Here is a 14,830-nt window from a genome sequence, read left to right on the forward strand (position 1 = left end):
AATACACAGTTGTGGTGCCGCTGACGCCTGCAGATTATTCAGTATTCGCAAACTAGTACTATCGCAATAATATTAGGACATATTTAAGCTTTGATCCTTATAGGTAAAGTATTTAGTGCTGGGCGAAGCTGTAGCACTGCGCCTATTATCGATTCCTTGGGGTATTAGGCGAGTTAAGGAGTATAGGTGGCGCTTGCATATGATACTGTCCGGGCTGAACTGTTAAGGGAGGTGGAGGACAGTAAAGACATGTAGCGTCAGTCTCACGGTTGTACGTTATGTTATTGAAGCAAGTGATAGTAGGTTAAGAGATTGTGAGGCAGCGGTGTCTGCAGTTAGGCAAGCTAATTAGGTAGCGAGTTACACATGTGATAGGGATAGCAATACCATTGTTTAGTTACATCCTTAATCTAGGTACACTGCGAATATTACCACATATACCTCTCACGTTCCCTTCAGGATAAGTGCTGTACAGTGCGTATATTAAATATGTCGGTAGGTATGTAAAAGCATTGTGGTGCGTAAAGCAGAGTAGTACCCCTGTTAATATACAAGTAAGAAGAACAAATGTATTCTCTAATCTGAACCTACGTATACGTTTCGCTCATTTATAAAGTGCCCACAAAAAAGATAGGCAGTGCCTTATTAGAGAGGCATGCAATGTGGAGCTAGAAAAAGGGGAAAATTAAACAAGAAAAACAAAACAAAACCAGTATGAACAGAGTGTTGTGTTCAAACCACTTGCTCTGGAGCCAACATCCTTTCGGACAATCAGAGGAGGCCCTTAGTCCTTCGGAAGGTTGGGGGTTTCTCATAACCGGGTGGGCCCATCTAGTGGACCGTCAACCCACGTCCACCTGAGGTTAGAGTCCAGGAGGCCGTGTAGGCCGAGTTCTTGTTGCTCTCAGTTGAGAGTGAAGGTGTTGGGGCCTGTCGTTCCTGAGGCCCGGGCTGCAGATATCTCCATTGGGTAGGGTCGGGAGGTAAGTCCGTGGGGCAGAGTTTCTTGGAGAGGTAAATGTTCATGTTGAGGGGCAGGGGTTGTCTGCTTATCGGTGGGCTCTAAGTCTTCATATAGAACGTGTGTAGCTGTCTGGTGCGGGTAGGCTATGGCATCCCTGCGGCTGGAGAGCCTGTCCCATGTCTCTGGTTAGGTGGTGACAGAGGCATAGGAGATCGGAGTGTTGTTCCTCGGTATAAACGGGGCAATTCTCGCTGGGTCCCAGCCTTGGGCCGGGGAAGTGAGAGTTTGGGGTCCCAATTGGGGTAGTGAGTCCTGAGGCACGCCTAAGGTGTGTAGAAGATCCGCAGCGTCCTGTATGCCCCGGAGTTGATGTACTTTCCCTCCGTGTTGCACAAGTAGCGTGTGGGAGGGCCCCCAGCGGTATTGTATGTTATGTTGCCGGAGAGTGGAGGTGAGTGGACGGAGTGATCTGCGCCACGCTAGAGTCCCACTGGACAGGTCGGCATAGAAGGTTAATTCTGAGTTTTCAAATCGTATGGGTGTTTTACCCCGGAGAGCAGTGAGGATCGTCCCTTTGTCTGACCCATTTCTGAAGGTAAGTACAGTGTCTCTTGTGGCCGTGGCTGGGGCCGTAGCGGGTTTCGGGATCCGGAAGATGTCTTTGGGTGTGATGGCCTTGGTTTGGCCTGGGGGCTGTACAATATTAAGCATACGGGCGATCATTTGTGGCAGCTCTGCCTCTGGTAGCCCCTCTGGGATCCCCCTTACTTTTAAATTTAGTCTCCGTCTTGTGTCCTCCTGGACCGCGAACCGCCTTTCAAACAGCAGGTTTTGTTGGCGCAGTTCTTGTATTTCCCGCTGCAGCGAGGCTGTATGCTGTTGTTGGTCTTGGTAGGCATCCTCCAGCTTTGTTATGCGGCCCGACAGGCCTTTCAGTTCACCCCTGAGTGCTGTGACATCTGAGAGGATATTTTTCTGTAGTTCTGCTAGCAGGGTCTTTAACACTCCGGTAGTTACCAGATCGGCGTCGGGGTCAGCTCTCGGTGTATTGGGCTTTGCCCTCGGTTTTGGGTCTGGGGCTGGGAGATAGTCCTCTTCGTCTCCCCCTGTGCCGTCATCTGAGAAGTCGGAGCAGCCTCCGTGGAGCGCCGCCATATTGACTCCGCTCAGGCCTCGTGCTTGCTGCCACATTTCACCTATTGTGAGCCCTGGGGCCGCTTTGTCCGGCAGCAGCTTTTTGTGCTTGCGTCCCATGGGGCTTGGGGCAGTTCTCCTTGCGGTACAGTGTTCAATGGGAACCGTATCGGCAGTATATTTGCTTGTTATCGCAGTTTCTATCACGGAGCTCCGGGATTGTGCGTCCGTTTACTTCGCTGTTAGACCGGAAGTCGAAATAAATATATATATATATTAATATCACAATACAGTTAGAACGAAATAAAACACATCTATATATTTTTTAATAATTTATTTTTAATTATTTTTTTATTTTATTTTTTATGTATTTACATATTTTTTTATATTATATATAAATATATTTATAACAATAATTATATATATATTTAATCAGTATCAGTCTACGTGTAATTTGATATTTATATATATATATATATATATATATATAATTATATATATATTAATATTAAAATACACCTAGACAGTGTATGTGTGTGTATGTATGTGTATATATATATATATACTTAGATCATATATAATATATATATATATATATATATATATATATATATATATGATCTAAGTATATAATTATTTTTTTTTACACTTATTTTAACTTTTTATTTTATTTTATTTCAGCCAGCAGGGGGACTAACTGTCATTACAGTTAGTCCCCCTGCTGGCATTGCTGCAGCCAACTATACCGGCCATGTGATTGTGAGGTCCTCGCAAGGACCTCACTCTCACATGGCCCGGGTGGGCTGAAGAGGACGGAGGTGCCGCGGGGGGCTCCCTGGGAGTCCCCCCAACCGCGATCGCCGGCGTGGGATCGCCGGCGACCGGGTAAGTAAAAAAAAACCGGAGGGCGTACAATTACGCCCGGCGGCGTTTAGAGCCACTTAAAAAAAGGACGTAATTGTACGCCCTCTGGTCTTAAGGGGTTAAAAGTATACATTTTGCACATTAGAGTGTCATTATAACCAAAAATGGCAACATATGCTTGTGACTGCAGCCTGCAATCCCCAGGTTACACTTTACACCTGTTTATTCTTATAGATATGAATTCTATAAATCTTGTAAATATATTCGCTCAAACCTATGCTTGCACGGAAATCTTCTGCTCCAAACACAACTCCATCCAGATGAAACCGAGAATCCTGGCCTCTTCGTAAGCATTCTTCACAGACATCCTAAAGTTGAAATAAAGAAGATGAGCCTTCACGTTTGTACCATGTGTCCACAATAATCAGCTTACTTCATTTTTCAGCCTACACTATCTCAGCTCTCCTAATGAAAGACCATCATAGTCCCTTCTTTCTATAAACACAAGCATATTGCAGCTATTCTTTCTTTCTTAAGTGTCTATTGAACTATACTGCATTTGTAAAGAAAGACCACAACCACATTTCCCACTTTTGTAGACCTAACTGGCGATTTCACTGCATGCAATCTGATTTGTTTTACCAGCACTCTTTAAACTTACGCACAGTAGTGTCATATGTAAAGGTAGGACACATTTTCCTACTCCTCCTACCAAATGCTTCTGCTAAATTTGACAAGTTATCACCACCTTCTCGGGCAAACTCTTGGCACCTGAAACATTTTCCTGGTTCAAACAATGTCCCCTGGAACCACTGTAATTTAGTGTCTACTTTTATGACAGATGCTCCTCTCCACTAGCACTCTTTATTGGGGTGCCGTACTATTAATTTCTGAACCCTGTGATATTCTCTCCTCCTCTATATTGTTTTGTGTTTTAGTACTTTTCTGTATGCTTGTGTCAGACTGGTCACTCTATTTTTTACAGACCTATCACTCTTACTAATAATTTGTACTAAGCTATACCAATAAAAAATCTTAACATCCGAAAAAATTATCTTTTTGTAAATCCCTTTTAAAGAGTTACACCAGTAAAGGAGGAGAGCTACTGCAGTATATTTAAAAGAAGTTACTCCAGTAAAGGAGGAGAGTTACTCCAGTATATTTAAAAGAAGAAAAACTACCACAACAAGAGGACATAGTATTAAATTAGAGGGTCAAAGGTTTAAAAATAATATCAGGGGCCAGCAATCAGACGGACAGCATTACGCTCGGCTCCTGAAGTCCCTGAGTGAATCCCACTCAAATCCCATTACCAGGACCATCCACCCCAACATACACTGCCTCTGACCCGGCAGAGTCTCCCGCGCCTATTGATGCCTTTCTTCTAAACTAAAAACTAAAACGCCGGAATGGGGCCTGTGACGAAATCCACTTCGCCACTGGTTTTTGGAGAGGCCTGTTTGCCAGCCTCCTACCCTGGGACTATGGGCCCTGTGATAACCCATGTTCAAAAGTACTGTTTCTGCCCCTTTTAACTAGAACAGATTCAAACATGTGGCGGCGGCCATCTTAAATCGTCCAGTGGTGTTTTGTCATCGAGTGTATGGAACTGATTTGGGCATGGGACCATGTGCACGGTGGGGTAAAAATAAGACTTCCAGGAAATTCCTGAACCCCTGAACCGATCTGAGTGATTTTTGGATATGTTGTTCACCCAGATCGGGGGTTTTGTGGGGATATGTTGTATTTTCTGTTTAGAGTTAATTGTCTTAACCCATTGTCTTTGTTAATTGTATCACAGGCAGAAGGGAGGGATTGTGTGCTGTAAGTGGGAGTGTCGGACATTGTTGTATTGTTTTGATTGGTTTGTGTCCTTTGTGTGCCTGTGTTCCATCAGGTCCAGTGGGTTGCCTCTGGCCTGAGGAATTGTATATAAGCAAACCTGTACCAGTAAAGCCTCAGACTTGTTCTAACTTTCATGAAGTCTTGGCTCATGTTTGGGGGATTGAAGAACTACACTCTGGGGATTGCAATAATCACTAGCTCCTGTAAGAGCTGTTCCTCTCTGGATTACAAGAGAGGTCTACCTACTGGAAGCTGGATCCTGGTCTTGGGTCCAGAGTGGGTGGAAGACGGCGAGACCCCAACCAAGCTGTAGCGGTGCGTGGGGTATGCGGTGGTTATGGTGTCTAGTGGAGTGCTTAGAGCCCTCAGAAAGCACTAGGAACATCTGTCAAACGGATGTACCCAGTCGGGGGGCCAGGCGATCCGTTACAGGGCCTACAAAGCATCGGCCTTTGCCAACTGGGAATCACTCCTTGGAGGACTGCTCCACAGCACTGCCACTGACGCTGACACCCAGCACCTGTTCCCTACCACAACCACCACTTGACTCCCTGACGGGAAACTTTGCAACAAAGCAAGATATCCAGCCTCTCTTGCAAGACATCCAGAAGCTGTGGGCAGCAGACCTTGCCGTGATTAGGACCAACGTCCAACAGGCAACGGCTTCGGGCCACAGAAAATGAAGTTATGGATCTCCGCACAGATGTCTCCAATATCAAGGACTGATTTCTAAAGTTCCAATCTACCCACCAGGTACTCACCTCCCAACTATCCAACATTGAAGAGCACCTCAGGCGTACCCATAATGATAATGAGGGGGGGACCTACTGTCCTCCCCCCCCAGCCCCCACCCCTGGGCGGCGGGTGGGGGCCATGAAGATAATGAGGGGGGACCTACTGTCCTCCCCCTCTCCGGCCCCCACCCCTGGGCAGCGGGTGGGGGCCATAATGATAATGAGGGGAGGACCTACTGTCCTCTCCCTGGGCGGTGGGTGGGGGCCATAAAGATAATGAGGGGGGACCTACTGTCCTCCCCCTCTCCGGCCCCCACCCCTGTGCGGCGGGTGGGGGCCCTAAAAATAACAATAAGGGGGGACCTACTGTCCCCCCCCTGGCCCCCACCCCTGAGCGGTGGGTGGGGGCCCTAAAATTAACAATAAGGGGAGACCTATTGCCGCCCCCGGCCCCCACCCCTGAGCGGTGGGTGGGGGCCCTAAAATTAACAATAAAGGGGGGACCTACTGTCCCCCCCAGCCCCCACCCCTGAGCGGTGGGTGGGGGCCCTAAATACAAAGGGGGGGTACCCTAGTCAACCCTCCCCCCAAAAAATATCCCTCTACCTACCCCCCTCACCCTAAAATAATGAGGGGGGGACCTTTAACCCCTTAAGGACCAAACTTCTGGAATAAAAGGGAATCATGACGTGTCACACACGTCATGTGTCCTTAAGGGGTTAACTGAAAACCTGTAAAAAAAAAATTAGATAAAAACAACTTACCATTCAATGTTTTCTTTCTTCTAAAATCTTCTTTTTTCAGCCCCCAAAAAGGCCAAATAAAAAAACCATAATAACCGACGCACTAAAAAAAAATTAAAAATAAAACGAGCGCAAAAAAAAAAAAATCCATCTTCACCCATGGACGGCTCCGCGCAGACTGATGTCAGGGTACCTGTGGTCTCTACCTCCGAAAGAGGTAGAGACTTAGCTGTTCCTCCATCCAGACGGCCTGATGGCTCCCTTCCCCACGGTCTATCCGGTCATGCAAGGCCGGCCGCGAGGGAGTGACTGCCTTTTACAGCATCTAGGCAGGAAGTTGTCATCAGGACACTCCTCCGGAACGACCTGTCACTCAATTGCTGCAGGACCAATCAGGACGCCTCGGAGGCGTGGTTACTGCTCTGAACAGGGTATTTAACAGAGCTTCTTTCATTAGCTCATTGCCCTGTCGTGGTTCTAGCTTGTTCTAGTCACTCAGTGCTTGTGTATTCTATTATCCCTTTTGGTTTGGACCCGGCATGTTTACCTTACTCTGCTTATCTCTGTTACCCTTGATTCGGCTTGTCTCTCGCTTACCTGTCTTCTGTTACCCTCGACCTCGGCTTGTCTTTGACCATTCTATACTGTACTTCTTACGTTAGTCCGGCCATTCTAAGGTCCGGTATACGTATCTGGCTACTGTTTGTACTCTGCGTGTTGGATCCCTGTCCCGATCCTGACATTACGACAGGGCCAATGGATCCTGTAAGTACAAACAGTCAGCTTGCTTCTCCAGATCCTAGGTTTGAAGCCATGGATCACAGAATGGATCAGATGGCGCTTGCGCTACAGGCTCTATAATCTCGTGCCAATAACCCACCAGAGGAGATACATAATACCCCTGTTTCTCCTGTCGGTTCAGGTCTAGAGGTAGCCACAGTGGGTGCTTCTTCTTGCATTACCCCCCCAGTACGCTATGGTGGGGCTCCTGAGAAGTGTCGTGGTTTCTTAAACCAAATTAGTATCCACTTTGAATTGCAACCCCGCTCTTATCCTACAGATAGGGCAAAGGTAGGATTTATTATCACCCTACTTATTGAGAAAGCTAGAGATGGGCCAACCCATTATGGGAGAACGATAACCCATTCGTTTATAACTATAACGCCTTTGTAGCTGCTTTTAGAAGAACATTTGACCCTCCAGGTAGAAAGGTTAATGCAGCCAGATTACTGTTGCGTCTGAAACAGGAGAACCGAACACTGGTGGATTATGCACTAGAGTTCAGGTCTCTGGCGTCAGAAGTCAAGTGGAATGAGCAGGCGTATATGGATGTATTTTTGAATGGCTTATCTGAAGTAATCCTTGATGAGGTTGCTACCAGAGAACTCCCTGAGAATTTAGAGGATTTAATTTCGTTCATCTCTCGTATAGATGAACGTTTAAGAGAGAGACAGAACACTCGAGAGAGGAACCGGAGACCTTCTTTTAGGTTAGCCCCCGCTTTTCCAAGTCCTGACTCCACGGTATCTTTGCTTCCTGAACCTATGCAGATAGGGTATACCCGCATCTCTGAGGAGGAAAGACAGTACAGGAGAAGAGAGGGTTTGTGTATGTATTGTGGAGCTAAGGGTCATTTACTCTCGAACTGTTCTAACCGCCCGGGAAACGCTCGCACCTAAGTCTCTCTAGAGGACAGGCCTTGGGTGTTTCTATTTTGTCCTCTACTCCTAATTATAAAGATCACAGGCTTCTGCTACCAGTTTCCTTAACTTGCGGGAGGGAAGTAGTAAGGGCTATGGCTTTGATAGATTCCGGTGCTGCTGAGAATTTTATCGACCAAGCCTTTGCTAGTAAAAACAATTTCCCATCCCAGCTAAGGGAGACACCCTTGGCCGTTGAGGCCATAGATGGTAGACCACTACTAGACCCTGTTATCTTTCGTGAGACCATACCCATTGATTTAAATGTTGGTATCCTACACGTGGAGAATTTATCTCTTCTGCTCATTTCGTCTCCTTCCGTTCCCATAGTTCTGGGGTACCCATGGTTGAAAGAACATAACCCTATTATTGATTGGGAGTTAGGGGAGATACTCTCGTGGGGCCAGGGCTGCCAGGATCGGTGTTTGTGCAAGGTTTCTCCATTAGCTAATATTAACATACAGGAGAATCCTACTCAGTCCACAGAAAGACAAATACCAGACCTTTACCTAGACTTAAGGGCAGTGTTTGACAAGAAGAATGCCGATTCTTTGCCGCCACACAGGTCATTTGACTGTAAAATTAAGCTTTTACCCGGGACTATGCCTCCGAGGGGCCATGTATATCCTTTGTCTGTTCAGGAAAACTCGGTTCTAGAGGAGTATATTCAGGAGAATTTAGAAAAGGGATTCATCAGGAGGTCTTCTTCTCCGGCCGGGGCGGGGTTCTTTTTCATTAAGAAGAAGGATGGCACGCTGAGACCTTGTATGGATTACCGAGGCTTGAATAAAATAACTGTCAGAAATGCCTATCCTATCCCACTGATTACCGAGTTATTTGATCGTCTTAAGGGCTCCAAAATCTTCACCAAGTTAGATCTCAGAGGGGCTTACAATTTGGTGAGAATCCAGCAAGGTCACGAGTGGATGACGGCATTCAATACCCGGTATGGCCATTACGAATACACTGTTATGCCATTTGGACTATGCAATGCTCCTGCAGTATTTCAAGATTTGATTAATGAGGTACTTAGGGAGTTTCAGCATGATTGTGTTATTGTTTACCTGGACGACATACTAATACACTCTAAGGAGATTGAGACTCACCATAGACAGGTCGGAAAGGTGTTACACAAACTTCTGCAACATGGTCTATACTGCAAATTGGAGAAGTGCAGTTTTGATCAGTCTCAGGTAGACTTTCTTGGGTACGTGATTTCTGGGGAAGGTTTTAAAATGGATCCTGGTAAACTCCAATCTATTTTAGACTGGCCTTTGCCCAAAGGACTCAAGGCTATCCAAAGGTTTATTGGTTTTTCCAACTACTATAGGCGCTTCATTAAGGGTTACTCCTCTATCATTGCGCCTATTACCAATATGACCAAACAAGGGGCTGATACTAAGTTCTGGTCTGAGGAAGCTCTTGGTGCTTTTAAGACTCTCAAGGAACTTTTTGCCTCAGCTCCCATTCTAGTTCATCCTGATACGACTCTGCCTTTCTTGCTCGAGGTCGATGCTTCTGAGACAGGAGTTGGGGCTGTTCTGTCTCAAAGGTTAGGGGTGGATAAACCGTTACACCCTTGTGGTTTCTTCTCTAAAAAAATTTCTGGGCCTGAGAGCAGATATGACATCAGGGAGATTTTCCGTTTGCATGGGATACCTTCCCAAATTGTCTCTGATAGAGGCTCCCAATTTGTTTCCCGTTTTTGGAGATCATTCTGCTCCCAACTAGGTATCAAATTGAATTTCTCCTCTGCCTATCATCCTCAGTCCAATGGAGCTGCTGAACGCACTAACCAAAAAGTTGAACAATACGTTGTTTCGTTTCAGAACACCAGGACGATTGGGTCGGTTTGATTCCTTGGGCGGAGTTTGCACATAACAATCTCATTTGTGATTCTACGCATTCTAGCCCTTTTTTCTTGAATTATGGCTTTCATCCTTCCATCCTTCCTTCGGAGTCTTCTTCTCAAGGGATACCGTCGGTGGATGTTCATGTTGCCAATTTAAGAGAGTTGTGGGATCAAACTCGACAAATCCTTCTGCACAATTCTACGCTGGTTAAAAAACACGCTGACAAACGTAGAGGGGCAGCACCGGTGTTTGTTCCAGGCGATAGAGTATGGTTAAGTACTAGAAACATTCGGTTAAAAGTGCCGTCCATGAAGTTTGCTCCTCGATATATTGGACCTTACAGGGTACTGTCTCAAATTAACCCAGTTGCGTATCGTTTAGCGTTGCCTAATGCCTTACGCATTCCTAATTCATTTCATGTTTCCTTGCTAAAACCATTAATATGTAACAGGTTCTCCTCCACGATCGCCCCTCCCCGCTCAGTTCAGGTGGAGGGTCAGGAGGAGTATGAGGTCAATTCCATCGTTGATTCTCGAATCTCCCGGGGGAAACTGCAATATCTGGTCGATTGGAAGGGTTATGGTCCTGAGGAGAGAAGTTAGGTACCTCAGGAGGAGGTGCATGCTCCCCGTCTCCGCAGGGCGTTTCACTCTCGATTCCCTTCTCGCCCTGGTGTATTCCGCCCGGTGGGCGTATCTGAGAGGGGGGGTACTGTCAGGGTACCTGTGGTCTCTACCTCCGAAAGAGGTAGAGACTTAGCTGTTCCTCCATCCAGACGGCCTGATGGCTCCCTTCCCCACGGTCTATCCGGTCATGCAAGGCCGGCCGCGAGGGAGTGACTGCCTTTTACAGCATCTAGGCAGGAAGTTGTCATCAGGACACTCCTCCGGAACGACCTGTCACTCAATTGCTGCAGGACCAATCAGGACGCCTCGGAGGCGTGGTTACTGCTCTGAACAGGGTATTTAACAGAGCTTCTTTCATTAGCTCATTGCCCTGTCGTGGTTCTAGCTTGTTCTAGTCACTCAGTGCTTGTGTATTCTATTATCCCTTTTGGTTTTGACCCGGCTTGTTTACCTTACTCTGCTTATCTCTGTTACCCTTGATTCGGCTTGTCTCTCGCTTACCTGTCTTCTGTTACCCTCGACCTCGGCTTGTCTTTGACCATTCTCTACTGTACTTCTTACGTTAGTCCGGACATTCTAAGGTCCGGTATACGTATCTGGCTACTGTTTGTACTCTGCGTGTTGGATCCCTGTCCCGATCCTGACAACTGAGCCCTGCTGGGCGGGGGAAGGCTTATAAAGCCTTGCCACGCCCTGCAATTAGGCTAAGAACACTCTGATTGGCTGGTTTAAAATTCCAAAGAACTTTCCCACGCTGTGTAAAATGACACAGAGCACTGTGATTGGATGGCTTGAAATCCATCCAATCACAGTGCTCTGTGTCATTTTACACAGCGTGGGAAAATTGAACTTTCCCACGCTAAAATGACACAGACGTGTAAAATGACACAGAGCACTGTGATTGTGATTGTGATTTTTAGGGCCCTTGGAGGACTGCTCCACAGCACTGTTCCCTACCACAACCACCACTTGACTCCCTGACGGGAAACTTTGCAACAAAGCAAGATATCCAGCCTCTCTTGCAAGACATCCAGAAGCTGAGAGCAGCAGACTTTGCCGTGATTAGAACCAACGTCCAACAGGCAACGGCTTCGGGCCACAGAAAATGAAGTTATGGATCTCCGCACAGATGTCTCCAATATCAAGGACTGATTTCTAAAGTTCCAATCTACCCACCAGGTACTCACCTCCCAACTATCCAACATTGAAGAGCACCTCAGGCGTACCCATAATGATAATGAGGGGGGGGACCTACTGTCCTCCCCCCCAGCCCCCACCCCTGGGCGGCGGGTGGGGGCTATGAAGATAATGAGGGGGGACCTACTGTCCTCCCCCTCTCCGGCCCCCACCCCTGGGCAGCGGGTGGGGGCCATAATGATAATGAGGGGAGGACCTACTTTCCTCTCCCTCTCAGGCCCCCATCCCTGGGCGGTGGGTGGGGGCCATAAAGACAATGAGGGGGGGACCTACTGTCCTCCCCCTCTCCGGCCCCCACCCCTGAGCGGTGGGTGGGGGCCCTAAAATTAACAATAAGGGGAGACCTATTGTCGCCCCCGGCCCCCACCCCTGAGCGGTGGGTGGGGGCCCTAAAATTAACAATTAAGGGGGGACCTACTGTCCCCCCCAGTCCCCACTCCTGAGCGGTGGGTGGGGGCCCTAAAATTAACAAGAAGGGGAGACCTATTGTCCCCCCCGGCCCCCACCCCTGAGCGGTGGGTGGGGGCCCTAAAATTAACAATAAAGGGGGGACCTACTGTCCCCCCCAGCCCCCACCCCTGAGCGGTGGGTGGGGGCCCTAAATACAAAGGGGGGGTACCCTAGTCACCCCTCCCCCCCAAAAAAAATATCCCTCTACCTACCCCACGCTGTGTAAAATGACAAAGAGCACTCTGATTGGCTTAAACCAGCCAATCAGAGTGTTCTTAGCCTAATTGCAGGGCGTGGCAAGGCTTTATAAGCCTTCCACCGCCCTTCAGAGCTCAGTCTGCGCGGAGCCCTCCATGGGTGAAGATGGATTTTTTTTTTTTTAAAATTGCGTCGGTTATTATGGTTTTTTATTTGGCCTTTTTGGGGGCTGAAAAAATAAGATTTTAGAAGAAAGAAAACATCGAATGGTAAGTTGTTTTTATCTAATTTTTTTTTTTTACAGGTTTTTAGTTAAAGGTCCCCCCTCATTATTTTTTGGGTGAGGGGGATAGGTAGGGGGATACTTTTTTGGGGGGGAGGGGTGACTAGGGTCCCCCCCTTTGTATTTAGGGCCCCACCCACCGCTCAGGGTTGGGGTCGGGGGGGGACAGTAGGCCCCCCTTATTGTTAATTTTAGGGCCCCCACCCACCGCTCAGGATAGGGGCCGGGGGGGGACGGGACAGTAGGTCCCCTCCTTATTGTTATTTTTAGGGCCCCCACCCACCGCTCAGGGGTGGGGGAAAGGGGGGGACAGTAGGTCCCCTCTTATTGTTAATTTTAGGGCCCCCACCCACCGCTCAGGGGCGGGGGCCGGGGGGGACAGTAGGTCCCCCCCTTATTGTTAATTTTAGGGCCCCCACCCACCGCTCAGGGGTGGGGGCCGGGGGGACAGTAGGTCCCCCCATATTGTTATTTCTAGTGCCCCCACCCACAGCTCAGGGGTGGGGGCCGGGGGGGGACAGCAGGTCCCCCCTATTGGTATTTAGGGCCCCTACCCGCCGCTCAGGGGTGGGGGCCGGGGAGGACATTAGGTCCCCCCCTTATTGTTATTTTTAGGGCCCCCACCCACCGCTCAGGGGTGGAGGCCGGGGGGGACAGTAGGCCCCCCCTTATTGTTAATTTTAGGGCCCCCCACCCACCGCTCAGGGGTGGGGGCTGGGGGGGACAGTAGGTCCCCCCTTAGTTATTTTTAGGGCCCCCACCCACCGCTCAGGGGTGGGGGCCGGGGGGACAGTAGGTCCCCCCCCTTATTGTTATTTTTAGTGCCCCCACTCACAGCTCAGGGGTGGGGGCCGGGGGGGGGACAGCAGGTCCCCCCCTATTGGTATTTAGGGCCCCCACCCGCCGCTCAGGGGTGGGGGCCGGGGGGAGGACAATAGGTCCCTCCTATTGGTATTTAGGGCCCCCACCCACCGCTCAGGGGTGGGGGCCGGGGGGAGGACAATAGGTCCCTCCTATTGGTATTTAGGGCCCCCACCCACTGCTCAGGGGTGGGGGCCAGGGGGAACAGTAGGTCCCCCCTTATTGTTAATTTTAGGGCCCCCACCCACCGCTCAGGGGTGGGGGCCGGGGGGGACATTAGGTCCCCCCTATTGTTATTTTTAGGGCCCCCACCCACTGCTCAGGGGTGGGGGCCGGGGGGGTGGACAGTAGGCCCCCCTTATTGTTAAATTTAGGGCCCCCACCCAAAACTCACGGGTGGGGGCCGGGGTGGGGGACAGTAGGTCCCCCCTTATTGTTAATTTTAGGGCCCCCACCCACCGCTCAGGGGTGGGGGCCGGGGGGACAGTAGGTCCCCCCTTATTGTTATTTTTAGGGCCCCCACCCACCGCTCAGGGGTGGGGGCCAGGGGGGACAGTAGGTCCCCCCTATTGGTATTTCCTTCTTACCATGTAAATTATACTAAAATATGATTAGATTAGATTTAATATATTTAATACTCAAATCCAGTTTATCTATATCGAATATCATATAAGAGTAGTGATGTCGCGAACATAACATTTTCCGTTCGCGAACGGGGAACGCGAATTTCCGCAAATGTTCGCAAACGGGCGAACCAGGCGAACCGCCATAGACTTCAATGGGCAGGCAAATTTTAAAACCCACAGGGACTCTTTCTGGCCACAATAGTGATGGAAAAGTTCTTTCAAGGGGACTAACACCTGGACTGTGGAATGCTGGAGGGGGATCCATGGCAAAACTCCCATGGAAAATTACATAGTTGATGCAGAGTCTGGTTTTAATCCATAAAGGGCATAAATCACCTAACATTCCTAAATTGTTTGGAATAACATGCTTTAAAACATCAGGTATGATGTTGTATCGATCAGGTAGTGTAAGGGTTACGCCCGCTTCACAGTGACAGACCAAACTCCCCGTTTAACGCACCGCAAACAACCACAAACAGTCCATTTGCACAACTGCAAACTCCCCATTTGCACAAGGTTGGATACCAAGCTAGCCATGTCCCGTTCCTTGTCCTCACTGATGTCATTGAAGGTCTCTTCCTCCACCCAGCCACGTAAAACACCAAGGGTCCCCGAAAGGTGACAACAAGCCCCTTGGGACGCCTGCTGTGTTTGGTCTTCCACCTCCTCAAAGCCACCTTCCTCCTCTGACTCCTCTTCTTCAGACTCCTCTCTCTGCATTGCCTCTCTCTGCGTTATTATAAGGTGTGTTA

General features: G+C 48.7%; 1 protein-coding gene across 1 annotated transcript in view; it reads right to left on the minus strand.

The window, feature by feature from the left end:
- The window catches only part of CLYBL (citramalyl-CoA lyase), a 550,109-nt gene that overhangs the window by 98,148 nt on the left and 437,131 nt on the right, over positions 1-14,830 (minus strand). Inside the window, exon 5 of the mRNA XM_063425440.1 lies at positions 3,237-3,330. Coding sequence (XP_063281510.1) covers positions 3,237-3,330 — 94 coding nt within the window. The remainder of the gene's footprint in view (positions 1-3,236; positions 3,331-14,830) is intronic.

Source organism: Pelobates fuscus, chromosome 1, assembly GCF_036172605.1.
Source record: "Pelobates fuscus isolate aPelFus1 chromosome 1, aPelFus1.pri, whole genome shotgun sequence".
Classification (NCBI taxonomy): domain Eukaryota; kingdom Metazoa; phylum Chordata; class Amphibia; order Anura; family Pelobatidae; genus Pelobates; species Pelobates fuscus.